The 15371-nt window shown below is 41.2% G+C and overlaps 1 protein-coding gene across 3 annotated transcripts in view; it reads right to left on the bottom strand.

The window, feature by feature from the left end:
• The window catches only part of LOC149831989 (putative starch synthase 4, chloroplastic/amyloplastic), a 92089-nt gene that overhangs the window by 35475 nt on the left and 41243 nt on the right, over positions 1-15371 (bottom strand). For all 3 annotated transcript variants that reach the window (XM_090014250.1, XM_090014251.1, XM_090014252.1), the window contains exons 5-10: positions 15177-15228; positions 2206-2328; positions 2027-2102; positions 1748-1932; positions 1299-1493; positions 1120-1191 (exon numbers count right to left, since the gene is read on the bottom strand). In XM_090014250.1, coding sequence (XP_089870376.1) covers positions 1120-1191; positions 1299-1493; positions 1748-1932; positions 2027-2102; positions 2206-2328; positions 15177-15228 — 703 coding nt within the window. The remainder of the gene's footprint in view (positions 1-1119; positions 1192-1298; positions 1494-1747; positions 1933-2026; positions 2103-2205; positions 2329-15176; positions 15229-15371) is intronic.

Here is a 15371-nt window from a genome sequence, read left to right as displayed (position 1 = left end):
AAAAATTTGTGGGCCATTGAATTTTCAAACCTTATATGTCATAATCAGGTGATCCAAAAGCTGATTGCCACTAAATTGGCCATGTAGAACACATCTGTGCAGTCAAATTAAAAACAAAATGGTCGAAATGGGTGTGCACACCTTGTGCATGGATAAACCAATGCACACCTCTGGCAACCTTCACAGACACATATAGATTCATATTAGATACACACATACAAATATACATACATACATACATATATATATATATATGCATAATTTATAATATATGCACATATTATATTTTTGTATAATTATACATATTTCATAATACATATGTAAAATACTAAAATAAACATGCATTTTCACAAAGTCTCTCATGCTATATATATTATATATAAAATACAATATATGTATATATGTATGTATGATTGTCTTTATGCATGTTGATATATAATATATAACAATCATATTATATATTCACATACTCTATAAATTATAAAATATAAAATTGGCTTAACCCAGCTGAGTCACGAGTCAACCCATGCTGAGTTGAGTTGTAAGACATTGGGTTTTAAAATACTGCTTAATTCTTGTGGATTGTTTGTGATGCCAATATCTATATTCTCTTGCAGCTGCAAGTTATCACCAACCTTGACACTTCCTTCTGCACTATTCTTTTGTGTAAAAATATTTCAAAATTTTGTCAACAACATGATCCTATAAATGTTCTATCATCAATAGTCACCAGACTCACCACAGCGAAATTGGACTTGCACATATTTGGTACATTCAAGAGCTCTCACAAAATAAAACATTCTTTCAAAGACTTTGATCCCATTATTGTATAGAGAAAAATCATTTCATAATTAATTTGTCAAATCTTGACAGGTTTTACTACTTGGTCAAGCACAACAAAGCACTTGGTTAAATCAACTATTTAATCAAGGGATCAGTGTTTTCTTGAGCATCTCTAATCAGACAATGAGCTGCTTTAATTCATGACATTAGCCCCAAAGATGCATTGGCTGCTTAAGAACACCCTATGGCGATGTAAATTCTAATAAAATTAAGAAATGTGTTTTCCCAAAAAAAAAAGGAAATTTCTCATTTCACAATGACTATATCAATGCTTACCTCTGCAGTGCGCACCTCTTGGCCATATGTTGGTGACACAGTTGTGACAATATTTGAAAAGACAATTCCACCCTGTCAAATGATAATGGAAGTTTAAAAACAATGAGAAAGGAAAAAGAAGAAAAAGGGAAAAGGAAACTTCATCTTTGGAACTTGAAATTGCTAAAACATCCATTCACCTTAACAGAATTGACCTTTTGATGTGCAAAATTATCTTGCATTCTGTCTGGCCTATTTAATTGGGAAGCATCAAGGCCACAAGATGCCAAATCCGAAGCAGGTGCAGTCCCCTGATATTCGAAGTTATGACATGTGAAACAAATTCTAGCAGAATTAAGGCCTTTGGGTGCATAAAGATCCCAATAAAGTGGCGCCTGAAAAAAAAAGGCAGAGTTTTAGAGATGAGCATATACAGTTCTCCGTTATGCAAGAGTGAGAATTGGACTTAAGAACCCTTGGTTAAAATGAACTGATTTCAACCATATGGTCATTATATTTAAGCCCTGATAATCTTATTCCTGCTTCCAAACAAAGATCACAGAAAGAAGTAACGGCAAAAAACCACCTAGGAGCATTGTGATTTATATAAGCAGTTTAAACAGAACCGTAATGCATTTTGAGTGCCTACAACAAAAGCCGTCTGCCAGTCATGACAATGGATTATGTCTGGCCTCTTCCCAGCTCTATAAAGGAACTCCAGAGCTGCACGGCTAAAGAATGAGAAACGCCTAAAATCATCATTCTCCCCATAGAACTGTCCCCGCCAGAAGAACTTAGCTGGATGACAAGGCTCAATAAAATAAACAGGAAGGCCTGGACAAATTTCAAAATGTAATCAGTCAAATTGAGTGCAATAAGTTTGAAAAACAAAAAAGAAGAAAAGGATAAAAGAGACAGCTGGTCGAACCTTCAATTATCCCAACCCAGACTTTATTCTTGAATAATTGCCCATCAAAATATGAATCTACCTCAACGTTTAAGGCCTACAACATAAGCATTGTTATGAATTTATGTCTTCAGATGTCACACATAATTAGCAAAGAGAGCGAACTCATAAAAGAGCTTAACATGATGAAAACAGAACACCTTTAGGTTATCTATCCTATCATACTGCATGCAATCATATTTTGGCAGAACGATCTCAACAAGGTGCCCTCTCCTTTGCAATGCTTTACCAAGACCAGATACAACATCTGCCAAACCTCCAACCTTGAAATACCAAAAAAATTGTCAGATAACAGAAAGGATTCAAGAAAAAAAACCTCAAACTTTTCCAAACTACAAATGAATGTTCAAAGGTCTATGAAAACAGGAAGAAAATCACATTTCTATTCCTTTTCTTGTTTTTCATTTGCAAGAAGAACCGACTAGCCAAGTGATTAATAAAATAAAACACAAAGAAAAAAATGTACCTCTTACAAGGCATCCATGTAAAAAAAAAAAACTTGGATTCGGGTCGGATCCAGACCCGAACCCAACAGAGGCACCGCCTCTCGTGTCTTTTAAAGACAACGAGGCCGAGGGGGGGAGGTTCTCGAAACCCCCCTTTCCCCTCTGCTCTCTCGTTCTCTCTGCTCTCTCCCCCGATCGCCTCCTCTCGTCCCCCCGCAGCCACTGACGGCCATAGTCACCGGCGACCGAAGCCGCCGGCCACCACCTTCTTCCTTTTCTCTGCAGCGAAGGCACCGGCGACCCACCGCCTTCCGCTCCGGCACCCTCCATTCTCGCCCTGCGTCCGGCCACCTACCGCTGGAAGCCCAGGTGCGTACCCCTCTGCCGCTGCCTCTTCCCCTTTTCTTTTCTTCCTTCCGTCGACCAACAGGGGCAAAAGCCCCTGCCTGTCGGTCTTTTACGATAGGGAATGGGCATCCGGCGGGGGCTTTAGCCCGTACCAGTTTGCCGACAGGTCGACAGGGGTAAAACCCCTGCCGCCTATGAGAAGGGTTCCAGCAGGGAGAGTCGAGACCCCTCCCTGTCTCCTTCTTCACCAGGGAGGGTCGAGACCCCTCCCTGTCTCCTTCATAGGGAGGGTCGAGCCCCTACCTGTTCCTCTATTTAGGTGTGCAGGGGAGGGTCTGACACTCTCTGCCTTCGATCTTCGCAGGGGAGGGCTCGACCCTCCCTGCCTTCGTAGTACGCAGGAGGGGTCAAGCTCTCTCCTTACTCTCTTTGATTTCAGGGAGGGGTCGAGCCCCCTCCTTGCTCCTTGTGCTCCCTACGGCCAAGGGAGGGGTCAAACCCCCTCCCCGCACCACCTTTAGCACGGGAGGGGCCCAACCCCCTCCCTGCTCCCTGTTACGGCAGAGGAGGGGGTCGAGCCCCTCCCTGCGCCCTCGTTGTTCAGAGGAGGGGCTGCAACCCTCCCTGCACCTTCCAACGACAGGGAAGGGGCGAAGCCCCCCTCCCTGTACCCCCTGTATGCAAGGGAGAGGCTGAGCCCCTTCCCCGTGTACCCTTTGGTAGGGTTGAGGCCAAGCCCCTCCCTGTGCACTCATTTTGCAGGGGAGGGGCCGAGCCCCTCCCTGTGCACTCATTTTGCAGGGGAGGGGCCGAGCCCCTCCCTGCACCCTTAGTTTGGTAGGGGAGGGGCCAAGACCCCTCCCTGCGCCTTCTCCTTCTAGTAGGCAGGGGCGTCACCCCTGCCTCCGCTAATTTTGGCAAGCAGGGGTGAAGCCCCTTGCCTCCCCCCTTTTGTGGCTAACGGGCAGGGGCCTAGCCCCTGCCTCTTTGCTTTTCGACTGGAAGGGGCAGATCCCCCTTCCTCTCTCCCGGCATCAGGCAGGGGCTTCGCCCCCTGCCTGTTCGCATAATTGCCAGGCAGGGGCGAAGCCCCCTGCCTCCCCTTCGTTATTGATAGACAGGGGCAAAGCCCCTACCTCTCTTCTACTTTGTCAGGCAAGGGCGCAACCCTGCTTGCCCTTGCTTTCTGAGGGCAGGGGTGCAACCCCCTGCCTCCTCGTAGTTTGCTGACAGCAGGGGATCGCAGCCCCTTCCCCTGCTTTTTCTGCTGATAGCAGGTGCGCAAGGGCACAATGCCCCTGCCTCTGCTTCCTTCACGTCAGGACGACGGCAGCGCCGTTGACCTTCTATTTTTGGTGTTAGTTTGCTAAGATCGTCACTTTTGCAGCTTGTACGACGGATCCCGCTCACACTCCGTGGCTCGAGTCGTCAATCGTTTACACTCGCAGACACCAGCAAGCTTGCAACTCCCCAAGGTAGGGGAAGATTGCACGGAGGACTTGGACAATTGAATTGATTTCAATTAACTAAAAAGGACAATTAAATAAATATATATACAAATATATATTTATATGAGTACGCATTTAACTCAAGGACGCGGTTTCACGATCCTTGTCCTTTACTTCTGTCATGTCTTTCCTTTGTCATCGCGCTTTGCGCTCAGGCTCTTGCTTTTGTAAATGTTTTGTTACTACCTTGCTATTGCAGATGACGCTCAGGTTTTCACTCATTGCACATGCTATAAAGGCATCCTCATGGAGGATGCAAAGGCATTTACCGCTATCTCTCTCTTGCGACAAGAGTTGAGTCGAGAGCTTGGCGATACATTCTCGTCTAAGGAGAGGGATACTGTTAGAATACAGTCTGCATATGCGTATGGATCTGGATCCAGATCCATACGCATATTATATGTAACACATGTTAAATAGGATCTCATTAATGGCATTCTTGTAAAATGTATATGTTTTTACTTTATAATGTTTAGGGTTTTGGAGGTCGAGTATTGAAGTGCCGCCCCAGCCATTTGTGAATTTCTCTCTCTCTCTCTCTCTCTCTCTCTCTCTCTCTCTCTCTCTCTCTCTCTTTCTCTCTCTTCTTATCTCCTGTGATCAAATTTGTTATGGTATCAGAGCTCAGGTTAATCCTGTGTGTGAAGTTCCAGCGTGAGATCGTGGTTCTTCAAAGCTCAGCGTGAACAGTTCCAGCGTGAGAAGCGTGAATAACAAGCCAGCGTGAGATCGTGGTTCTTGTGAACAACAACCCAGCGTGAGATCGTGGTTCTTCAAAGCCTAGCGTGAAGAGGTGTGAACAGCAACACAGCGTGAGATCGTGGTTCTTCAAAGCCCAGCAACACAGCGTGAGATCGTGGTTCTTCAAAGCCCAGCGTGAACAGTTCCAGCATGAGGAGCGTGAACAGCAAGCCAGCGTGAGATCGTGGTTCTTCAACTTTCACATCAACCCCAGCGTGAACATCAAACCCAACATGAACAACAAACCCAGCATGACATCTTCTCTTTATCTTATCTGAAATCTTATCTTCTGAATCTGAAATTTCATATTCTGAAAGTTGGTACCTTTATCTTCTTCATTTCATCTTTTCCTCAACATCAACAACTGGTTTTAAGACCTGTGTTGCTTCCATCTTTTCCTAAACACCAACGATTGTTATATTGTTGTTTTAGTGTTCTTGGTGCAACACTTTTGGTAGTACAGGTATATGCCTTATTCAAGGTTTACTGATTGATTAAGTGATCTCAAAATATGTTTTATTTTCTTCCCATTCATCTTGTGTGCTTATTCATCATTTCACTGCTATGGACTTCTCTTCGTCATCTGGCCCCTCTGCCAATTTCTTGAGTAAGCTCGTTACTGAAAAACTTACTCATTCTAATTTTTTGACCTGGAAGAGGCAAATCCTTCCTTTTATACGGAGTCAGGATCTCGATGAACATTTGGGTGGTTTAATTCCTATACCACCATGACTTATTTTGCAGGAAACCAAGGATGAAAAGGGTGACACAATTACCATTTCTATTAAGAATCCAGAGTATACAGCTTGGAGGAAGCGGGATCAGTCTTTGGTTGCTTATATTACGTCAACACTCTCTCAAGAAGTGTTGGTTACTCTTTCAGATGATTGCACTGCGACAGATCTGTGGAGTAAGTTGTCTCAGACATACTCAGATATCAGAAGCCCGAGTTATGTACTTAAAACATGAATTTCAAAGTTTGAAGAAAGGCTCCATGACAGTCATGGAATACATAGGCCGCTTGAAGAGTATTATTGATCAATTGGTTGTTGTTGGAAGTGCTATTGCAGATAAAGATAAAGTTCAACAACTTCTCAATGGATTGGGTCCTGATTTTGACATGTTTACCACAGCTTTATCATGCCTCCCTCACTTGCCTACTTTTGACGACCTCCAAGCGAAACTTCTTCAGCATGAGATGATTATGAAGCAAAGGGCAGAAGGAAATGAATCAGCTCGTCCTCATTCAGTTTTGGCCATGGACACTTCTGTAGGTTTTGGACGAGGGAATGGAGGACATCAAGGAGGCAGAGGCAGAGACCGCGGACGTTTCGGGCAGGGAGGACGTGGTATCTTGCCTACACCTAATATTTCAGAGGCTTTTAATACAGGGAATCAGAGGAGAGTGCCCACTTGTTTCTTATGTAACAAAAGAGGACATGTGAAAGCTGATTGTTGGTTCAATCCACAGAATAGAGGAAAAATAAACAAAATTGAGAATAAATCAGCTACTGCTCTGGACACAAAAGTGTCATCCACAGATGTGCAACAACTTTTGTTATAAGCATTGTCACAGATGACGATCAAGCAGAATGAACAAGGTGAATGGTATGTTGATTCAGGTGCCGACACACATGTTACGGGTAATGCGGGTAAGTTATCTCACTTATTGCCTTATTTTGAAAAAGGTAGTATAGTTACGGGAGATGAAACTTATCACTCCATTAGTCATACTGGCAATGCACATATCCCTATGTCAAAATCCTCACTTCATTTGTCAAATGTCCTTGCTCCTAATATTAAAAAGAACATTGTTTCTGTAGCTAAACTTGTTGACGATATGAATTCTTCCGTCGAATTTACTCCCTCTTTTGTTTATGTTAAGGATCTACGAGCGAAGGAGGCGTTCGCTAAGGGGGAGCGACAAGGAAACATGTACGTCTTCAAGGAGATTCCTTCAGTGTCTTCGCCCTCAGTCCCAGTCCTCCAGTTGAAGTCGTCCAAGCATTCTTCAGTGTCTTCACCTTCAGAGTCTTTGTTTTTTCCTTCATTGGAAGTTTTTAATTCATCTCATTGTAATAAGCCAGATATTTGGCATAATCGTTTGGGACATTGTAGTCGAGGTTTCGTTGAAAATCTTGTATCTGATGGTCTCCTTCCAGAGTCTAGTTTAAGTTCATTTTTTTATAATAATAATAAATGTTCTTCATGCGAACTCTACAAAAGCCATGTTCTTCCTTTTCATATTATAAATAAAAGAGCTTCAAAGCCATTTGAGATTATTTGTTCCGATGTTTGGGGACCCGCACCTATTCCTTCTCTTTCTAGCAGTCGTTACTATGTTGTCTTTATTGATTCCTATTCCCGTTATACTTGGATATATTTCTTAAAACACAAGCATGAAGTTTTTCAAATATTTCGGGAATTCCATTCGATGGTCAAAACAAAGTTTGCTTGTGATATTGTGCATTTACAATGTGATGGTGGAGAGTATTCGTCGAACGAGTTTATTGCCTTTCTTCGGGATAAAGGAATAAGCCGTCAGGTTTCTTGCCCTCATACTCCTCAACAAAATGGGGTAGCAGAGAGGAAACACAGGCATATTGTCGAGAGCGCGATGAGCATGTTACATGATAGCAATGTGCCCGTTAGTCTCTGGACAGAAGTTTTTCACACATTTGTTCATATCATAAATCGTCTTCCTATGGCACTTTTGGATCGGAAATCTCCCTATTATACTTTATTTGGGCAACATCCCTCTTACGATGAGCTGCGTGTTTTTTGTTGTGTATGTTATGTACATATTGATTCATCTCTGCGAAATAAGTTTCAGGACAAGGCTGTCAAGTGTAGATTTGTTGGGTATGCAGATGAATACAAAGGTTATCGATGCTATGACCCTACTACAAAACGTATCAGGACCTCCAGAAATGTTGTTTTTGACGAACAAAATTTCCAGGTCAATGACTCTGCAGTGTTGCCACCTCGAGAATTAGAAGTATATGATCCATGGATGAGCGCAGATCTTTTTGCTAATACAGAAGAAACATGTCAAACAAATTGTTCTTCCTTCGGCTTGAGTAGGGAGTTGAATGACTCACAAATGCATGTTGAATTATCTCCAGTTGAGTCAACCCCAATAGAACGTTTCTCTGGACAGATATACACTAGACGGAGCAAAAATACAGAGCCAATGAATGTGGAGGAAAGCATCGCCAATGATTCGGCTCAAAGGCCGTCACGCATTAAGCATCCTATTCAATGATGGGTGAGTTATGAGACCTCCCTTGATTTCCAGTTGTTTATGTCTCAGCTCACAAAACAGGATGAACCCACTTGTTTTAATCAAGCTCTTCAATCCCGTCATTGGACTGAAGCTATGAATGAAGAAATGGAAGCTCTTCATAAATGCCAGACTTGGGAAATAGTCCCTCGGCTAGAAGGAAAGAATGTAGTTGGCTCAAAATGGGTTTATAAAATAAAATATAAGCCTGAAGGAAGTATTGACAGATATAAAGCGCGACTTGTTGCTCGAGGATTCACACGACAATATGGTGAAGACTACGACGAAACTTTTAGTCCCGTAGTCAAAATGGGTACTATTCGTATTATCATATCCCTAGCAGTCGATCAAGGTTGGAGCCTTAGCCAGATGGATGTTAAAAATGCATTTTTGCATGGAACCTTAAAGGAAGAAGTGTATATGGAGCAACCACCTGGTTATACCGAGAAGGATCCTATTGCCTGGGTGTGCAAACTAAGGAAATCTCTGTATGGGTTGAAACAGGCGTCCCGTTCCTGGTTTGAAAGTTTCTCTATGCAGATTCAGAGTTATGGTTTTAGAAGATGCTCTCTGGATCACTCACTCTTTATTTACCAAAAGGCGGACATTGTTATACTTCTTATATATGTTGATGACATTGTGATCACTGGGAGCTCAGATGGTCATGTGCAAGACGTGAAACAGTTTCTAATGAAAACTTTCAAGATGAAAGATTTAGGGGAGTTGCGGTACTTTCTTGGTGTGGAAGTTGACAGACAACAAGACACATTGACACTCATGCAACAAAAATACACTCTTGACCTTCTGGAAAGAGCAGGGATGACGAATTGCAAACCAGTCAACACTCCTAGTGTATTACATCAAAGGCTGAGCTCTGAAGATGGTCATCTTTGTATCAACCCTACAACGTATAGAAGTCTCGTGGGGATGTTACAGTACTTGACCTTTACCAGACCTGATATAGTTTATGTTGTCAATCAGGTATCCCAGTTTATGCATGCTCCAACGGAGGGTCATATGGAAGTTGTGAAGCGCATTCTACGCTATTTAAAAGGAATTATAGGAGACGAACTTGTTTATCGCAAGAACGATAATCTGCATAGAGGACATGCACTCATCACTTATACAGACGCAGATTGGGCAGGGGATCCAGATGAGAGACGATCTGTCTCTGGATATTGTGTTTATATTGGGCACAATTTAGTGTCCTGGAGCAGCAGAAAACAAAAGGCAGTGGCACGATCGAGTACAGAGGCTGAATACAGATCGATGGTTGCAGGCACAGCAGAAGCCACATGGATTAGACACTTATTGAGTGATCTTGGGGAGACAATTATTCGATCATTTCTTTTCTGTGACAATCAAAGCGCAATAAACATTGCATGTAATCCTATCCAGCATAGCAGAACGAATCACATTGAGATTGATCAACATTTCATACGGCAGAAGTCGAGATGAAGGAGATAGAACTACGTCATGTTCGAACAGAAGATCAAGTGGCAGACCTGTTTACCAAGGGATTAACAGGACGTCAATTTTGGCTATTGAAGAGCAAGTTGTACATGCTCCAAAATCACGTACAACTTGAGGGAGGGTGTTAAAATACAGTCTGCATATGCGTATGGATCTGGATCCAGATCCATACGCATATTATATGCAACACATGTTAAATAGGATCTCATTAATGGCATTCTTGTAAAATGTATATGTTTTTACTTTATAATGTTTAGGGTTTTGGAGGTCGAGTATTGAAGTGCCACCCCAGCCATTTGTGAATTTCTCTCTCTCTCTTTCTCACTCTCTCTCTCTTCTTATCTCCTGTGATCAAATTTGTTAGATACCTCGCAAGGATCCTGGCTCTTCGAGTACGCAGTCCTGCAAAGTAGACTTGAGATTTTAGGGAACTGTGCAAAAGCATCAAAGACTGCTCAAATCGAAGTATTTGGAAGAACGTGTTTTGGTTGGTTCTGTTCGTCTATTTGGCATATCTCGAGTAACCTCGAATTGGGGCTTGAGCGAACTTCTTAGCGGGGGTTCTGTTGAGAAACCCATATCCCGTCTATCGAGGCCGGTATCGAGTCATGCGAGGCATGTAGATACCCCGATAGCGGATGAGATTCGAGAAAATCACATGCCAGATGTTGGCACAAGCAGTTGGTTGTTTCAAAAGATAAAAAATGTCAAAAGTAAAGTTTGAGAAACATTATATCTTTGTGAAATACTTTTGTTGAGGTTCTTATTGAGGAACTACACATCTTTCATCCTAGAGTACTTGTAGTCGTGCATTATACGCTAGTACTGCGATGATCGAATGAGACGGTCGTGCGACCTTGAATAATGCTAAATGCACAATGTTGTAATCACATAATATACTGACTGATTTGCCTTCACAGGCAATATGCTCGAGTGGTTGAAAGACCACAGCATAGAATGGGCCGTTAGTTAAGCAACCCCTAACACACCCATTCACTTCTTGTTGTCTGTCAAGGAAGCGGACGGAGCGGTACAAAACTTCAATGGACAGGTTGTTAACAACCACCCCACGGGCAAAGATCTGGTCTACCCAGTCATTGGAGTTAGGGGAAAGAGGCTACAAAAGTTAGCTCAACACTTCTGCAGAAGTTGGATGCATCCGTGACACTGCTTACCTGCCTTTGAGGAATTCTCTCTCGACTGAAAGTCGTCCCCTTAGGAGCGGATTCAACTAACTATTCGGGTTATTGAAAATACATAGAATAACAGATGCCCGAACTAGTCTCAGTTGTTTCTACGTTTTGCCTGCGCGTACTCGCAGGCCAGTAATATCGAAACATAAGTTTGTTCACACTGGTTGATGAGTCATAACACTTTCGTGTGTTTTGGATACGTATTTTTTTGTCAAGTAAAACCTTATCGATGAAATTACGTATGACTTTGTGTGTCCCCGAGATGCTTATAATTATGATGCTTATGTTGGCATATAGGTGGATAACATCTCGCACCGACAAATGATTTGTTTAGACTAATTACGTGAATAACACATCACGCCTACGTAGTTTTATTGCAAAGAATTGCGTTATGATTGCCTAAGTGAATATAGCATACCTGTATAACATGATTGATAAGTATCTTGAATTTGATTGAAATATCTTGAAGATATGTGTGTGAGTTACACTCTAGAAAGGTCGAATGCGATGTGCTTTGAGATAAGAATTGTGAATGCATATGATGATGCAATGATCTGAATTGTCTTACATGCATATATAACTTGAATCCTGTGAATTTAGATAACTACGTAGGAGTTACATATGTTGATGTTTAGTCGATTTATATTAAGTAATCTGCGTGTTCTCATGTGTATAGAACTCATGCTTTGTTTATACATGCTTCGAGGTCTTATTTGAAGAATGCAATGTTCCTGGTGGCAATGATACGATGCGTAGTATTATATGCTTCTATATGATGTGACTAAAATGCCACGTGATAAGAAATGTTGAAAGCATGCGATAAATGTTCATGGTTCATGGAACCTTATTGGAGAAACTTGTGATCTTGTGATTTGTTTTACCAGGTGAAGTGATACGATGCAGATTGTTGATATGCATGCTTGTACCCATATTGGTAGCTATTGACCCCAAGAGCGGTCAATTGTTCAGAGCAGTCGATTGTATTGATGCATGTATCACTGGGTATGGTATCTGTTGAGGACCTGATCTCCAAAGGATTATCTGCGAGGGTATGTATGATCAAGATCTGGTAACCGGCTAGAGTGGTAGATTCTCTTTGAGAATGTACATTGTCCACGAGCGGGTAGCCGCAAAGACGGTGAACTCCTGTGAGAAAGTGTATGGTCCAAGACCAGGTATACCATCTAGGGCGGTAATTCTTTGTGAGGTACATTTTTCCGAACCTAGCGATCCGACGTGGAACTTATGATTTTGATTACCATAAAAAGTTATGGTGAGTTGTGATGATCTTCTGAGATTGATTGGGATAGTCAGTTATAAATCTATAGTTTTGGCTTTCTGTTTTAGCATGATTACATGCTGAACTCAGATGTGAGAATCAAATCTTATTGATTTTAGATCATGTTTTGGACCTTCTATGAAAGGGTGGGCTTTTCTGAGAAAGTATGACGCCTTAAGTGAGTCATAGCAGGTGACAGTTGGTCGCGTAAGGCCTAGAGAGATGAGAATAAATTAAGGTTGTTCAGGACAAAGAGTTTGTTAGAAATAGTGAGAGCGACAAACGATGTCCTGATAATGATTAAATGTAGAGACCCCGTTCAAGGAACGAAAACAAGTTTGTTGCGTGGTAGTTCACAGCTTACGATCAAATGAATCGTCATGCTGCGTTTGACAGTTGCACTACTTACTTGCTTTGAATTGCTTACTTGTTTTGCACTGCTTACCTGTTTAACTGCATATCTGCTTTAAATTGCTTAGCATACTGAATTAAATGTACTTAATTCAGTTTCCTGTAGTCTCTTTCGTGCACCTACTAGTTTTTTCGCAAAAATAACTCATTCTATGGGTATAGGTGATGATTAGGTACACCACGGGCGATTGCGCGATTGCAAGATGGCTTTAAGATTTCTTCTTCCTGCTCTTAGCTCGCGTCCTGGATGTTTTGGGTTTTGTAACGAATTTTCCTTGGGATATCCGAATTTTGTACTATTTGGGAAACTTCTTAAATAAAAGTGGCTTTTCCAAGTGTTTCGCAAGTAACATGGATTGTGCGTTTTGGTTCTTTTAGCTAACGTGCCCAGGGTTGTCAGCTTGCCTTTCTGAATTTAATAAAAAAATAGTCTTCCGCTGATTTCATAAACAAACTCTGAAGGAAAGAGATTTTTCTAGTTTCTTGCCTGTTTTCTGAAAGGTTCACAAGTTTGAAATTTTGGGGCGTTACAATCCACCAGTACTTTGGGAATGTAGAATATCTTTCAATATGTCCGCTTTATAAATTTACTAAATGTATGATTTGGCAACAATTGATGCATAAACCCACATGGGTTATTTTAAATTTGTCATGGATGGAGGAATGCAGGGGATGTTTTAATATCCATGAACGGGAATGAATTTTAACAACATTCCACATGTCCATGTGTGTATGCCTCATAAGGATCTATAATGTGTTTAATATCATTATGTGTGTCTGTAGTGAGGTTCCGTAACAAGTATTTCACATGAAGCAGGTATGCAAATTGATCAAACCTCCGACCCAGTTCCTAACCAGATCCAACCCATATTACTCCATCTGGATACTACATTTTCGAATTCGGGTCAAATAGTGAATAAATAGTCAGATCTGGGTTGGAATTCGACAAATGGAATATGCTTGGAGCTGGATCAAAACCAGGTGTAGCCCAACCCCATTTGCATTTCTTGCAGAAAAATCAATATATTATACCATTTTCAGCGGACCCATACTACAAGGTCTCGGAACATATCAGGTCTGAACTCCAGAATGAGATCCAAGTTGGATGTTGATATAGAACCGGATCAACCCTTTGAAATTCAGATGCAGTGCTGAGTCAAGCTTGACCTGACTCAAATCTGACCCATTTGTGTCTATAGCATGAAGGATAGGTCTTAGAAACATGATTTAATGCAATAGGAAATTGCCCAAATTAAATGATCCTTAATATAGAAGCAGCAAAGTTTGCATAAAATTACAAAAATACTCTTGCATTTGCAATCCACAGAAAATTTGTAAAAAGTAATAAAATGTGGTGAACTTCTTAAAACCTACAAACAAACTGTGGGTGTATGTCTTTGTGAATAGATAAATCCTATAGAATCCTTTGCAATAGTCCTTTCGGACTCCTTGATCTTGACCAAGTGGAGTTTCTGAGTGAATTTGTTGGTCAAAATAGAGGATGCCTTTTTACGCATTAGGGGTGGCGCTCATTCTTCCTGCTTAACACTAACCTAATCGAAGTACATCTTTTTCCAATCCGTGTTGTGCAGTTAACTATTTGACCAACCACAAAAACAGGCACCATGGGATGAGTTATGTAATGAAAAGAGGCGGAAGCACCAATAGAGCAAAAGCACTCTTTAAGAGTGACCATAAGAGCCAAGAACACAAACACTAAAAGTGTATACACAAAACTCACAAAAGTAGAAAATGACTTAAAGTCATAAGTTGAATATTATTGAAGAAAGAAAGAGGAGGGTGAAAACCCAATGCCTTTACAATGAGAGAGCCTCCTCTATTTATAGAGGAGAACAAAAAGGAGACCATAAAGGGGGCTCCCTTCTAGTCGTTGGGAGCCCCAACGGTCATAAATATGATCGTTGGGGCCCCAACGACTAGATGGGTGGGGCCCCTTATGGTACTCCAAAGAGAAAAATAACAAATAAAAAAGAAAAAGGAAAAAGAAAAAAAGAAAGAAAAAAGGAAAAAATAAAAAAAGAAAAATTACATGGTAATTTACCAAAACACCCCTATCGGGTTTTTGGTTGTACAAAAAAACAGAAAAAGAAAAAAGAATTATGTATATATACATATATGTATATATATACTTATATATATACGAATGTATATATATATATAAGTATATGTATATATATATATTAATATATACATAATTTAACAAGTTGAACTCATTACTGGATGCTAGGCTCAGCCCATTACATCAAACTTCCAGATTGAGGTCAGGTTAATGAAAGATCAAGCTTGGATATTAAGGAGAAAACAGAATAAAAAACTCATTGGTGCAGAAAATCTTAAGCCTGTAACCACTTGAAGATTCTACATATTTAGAGTTGTCTAAAAATGACAAACCAACGATATAACCTGACCTTTGCGACTGGTGCCATCTCAGCTGCAATGTGAATAACATGTAGTCCCGGACTTCAACAAAAGAGAAAACCTTATTTAGTAAGATCTGTGAAAGTTTGAATGTGCATAAGCTACGTGAAGAATGTGTATGCATTCAATATGTGTATGTGTGCATGTGTGCATTTGTGATCGTGTGTATATGTGAGATTACTTGC

This window comes from Nuphar pumila, chromosome 7, assembly GCF_984573655.1.
Source record: "Nuphar pumila chromosome 7, dmNupPumi1.hap1.1, whole genome shotgun sequence".
Classification (NCBI taxonomy): Eukaryota; Viridiplantae; Streptophyta; class Magnoliopsida; order Nymphaeales; family Nymphaeaceae; genus Nuphar; species Nuphar pumila.
The sequence above is the reverse complement of the archived record's forward strand: the minus strand, read 5'-3'. Positions and strand labels throughout refer to the sequence as shown.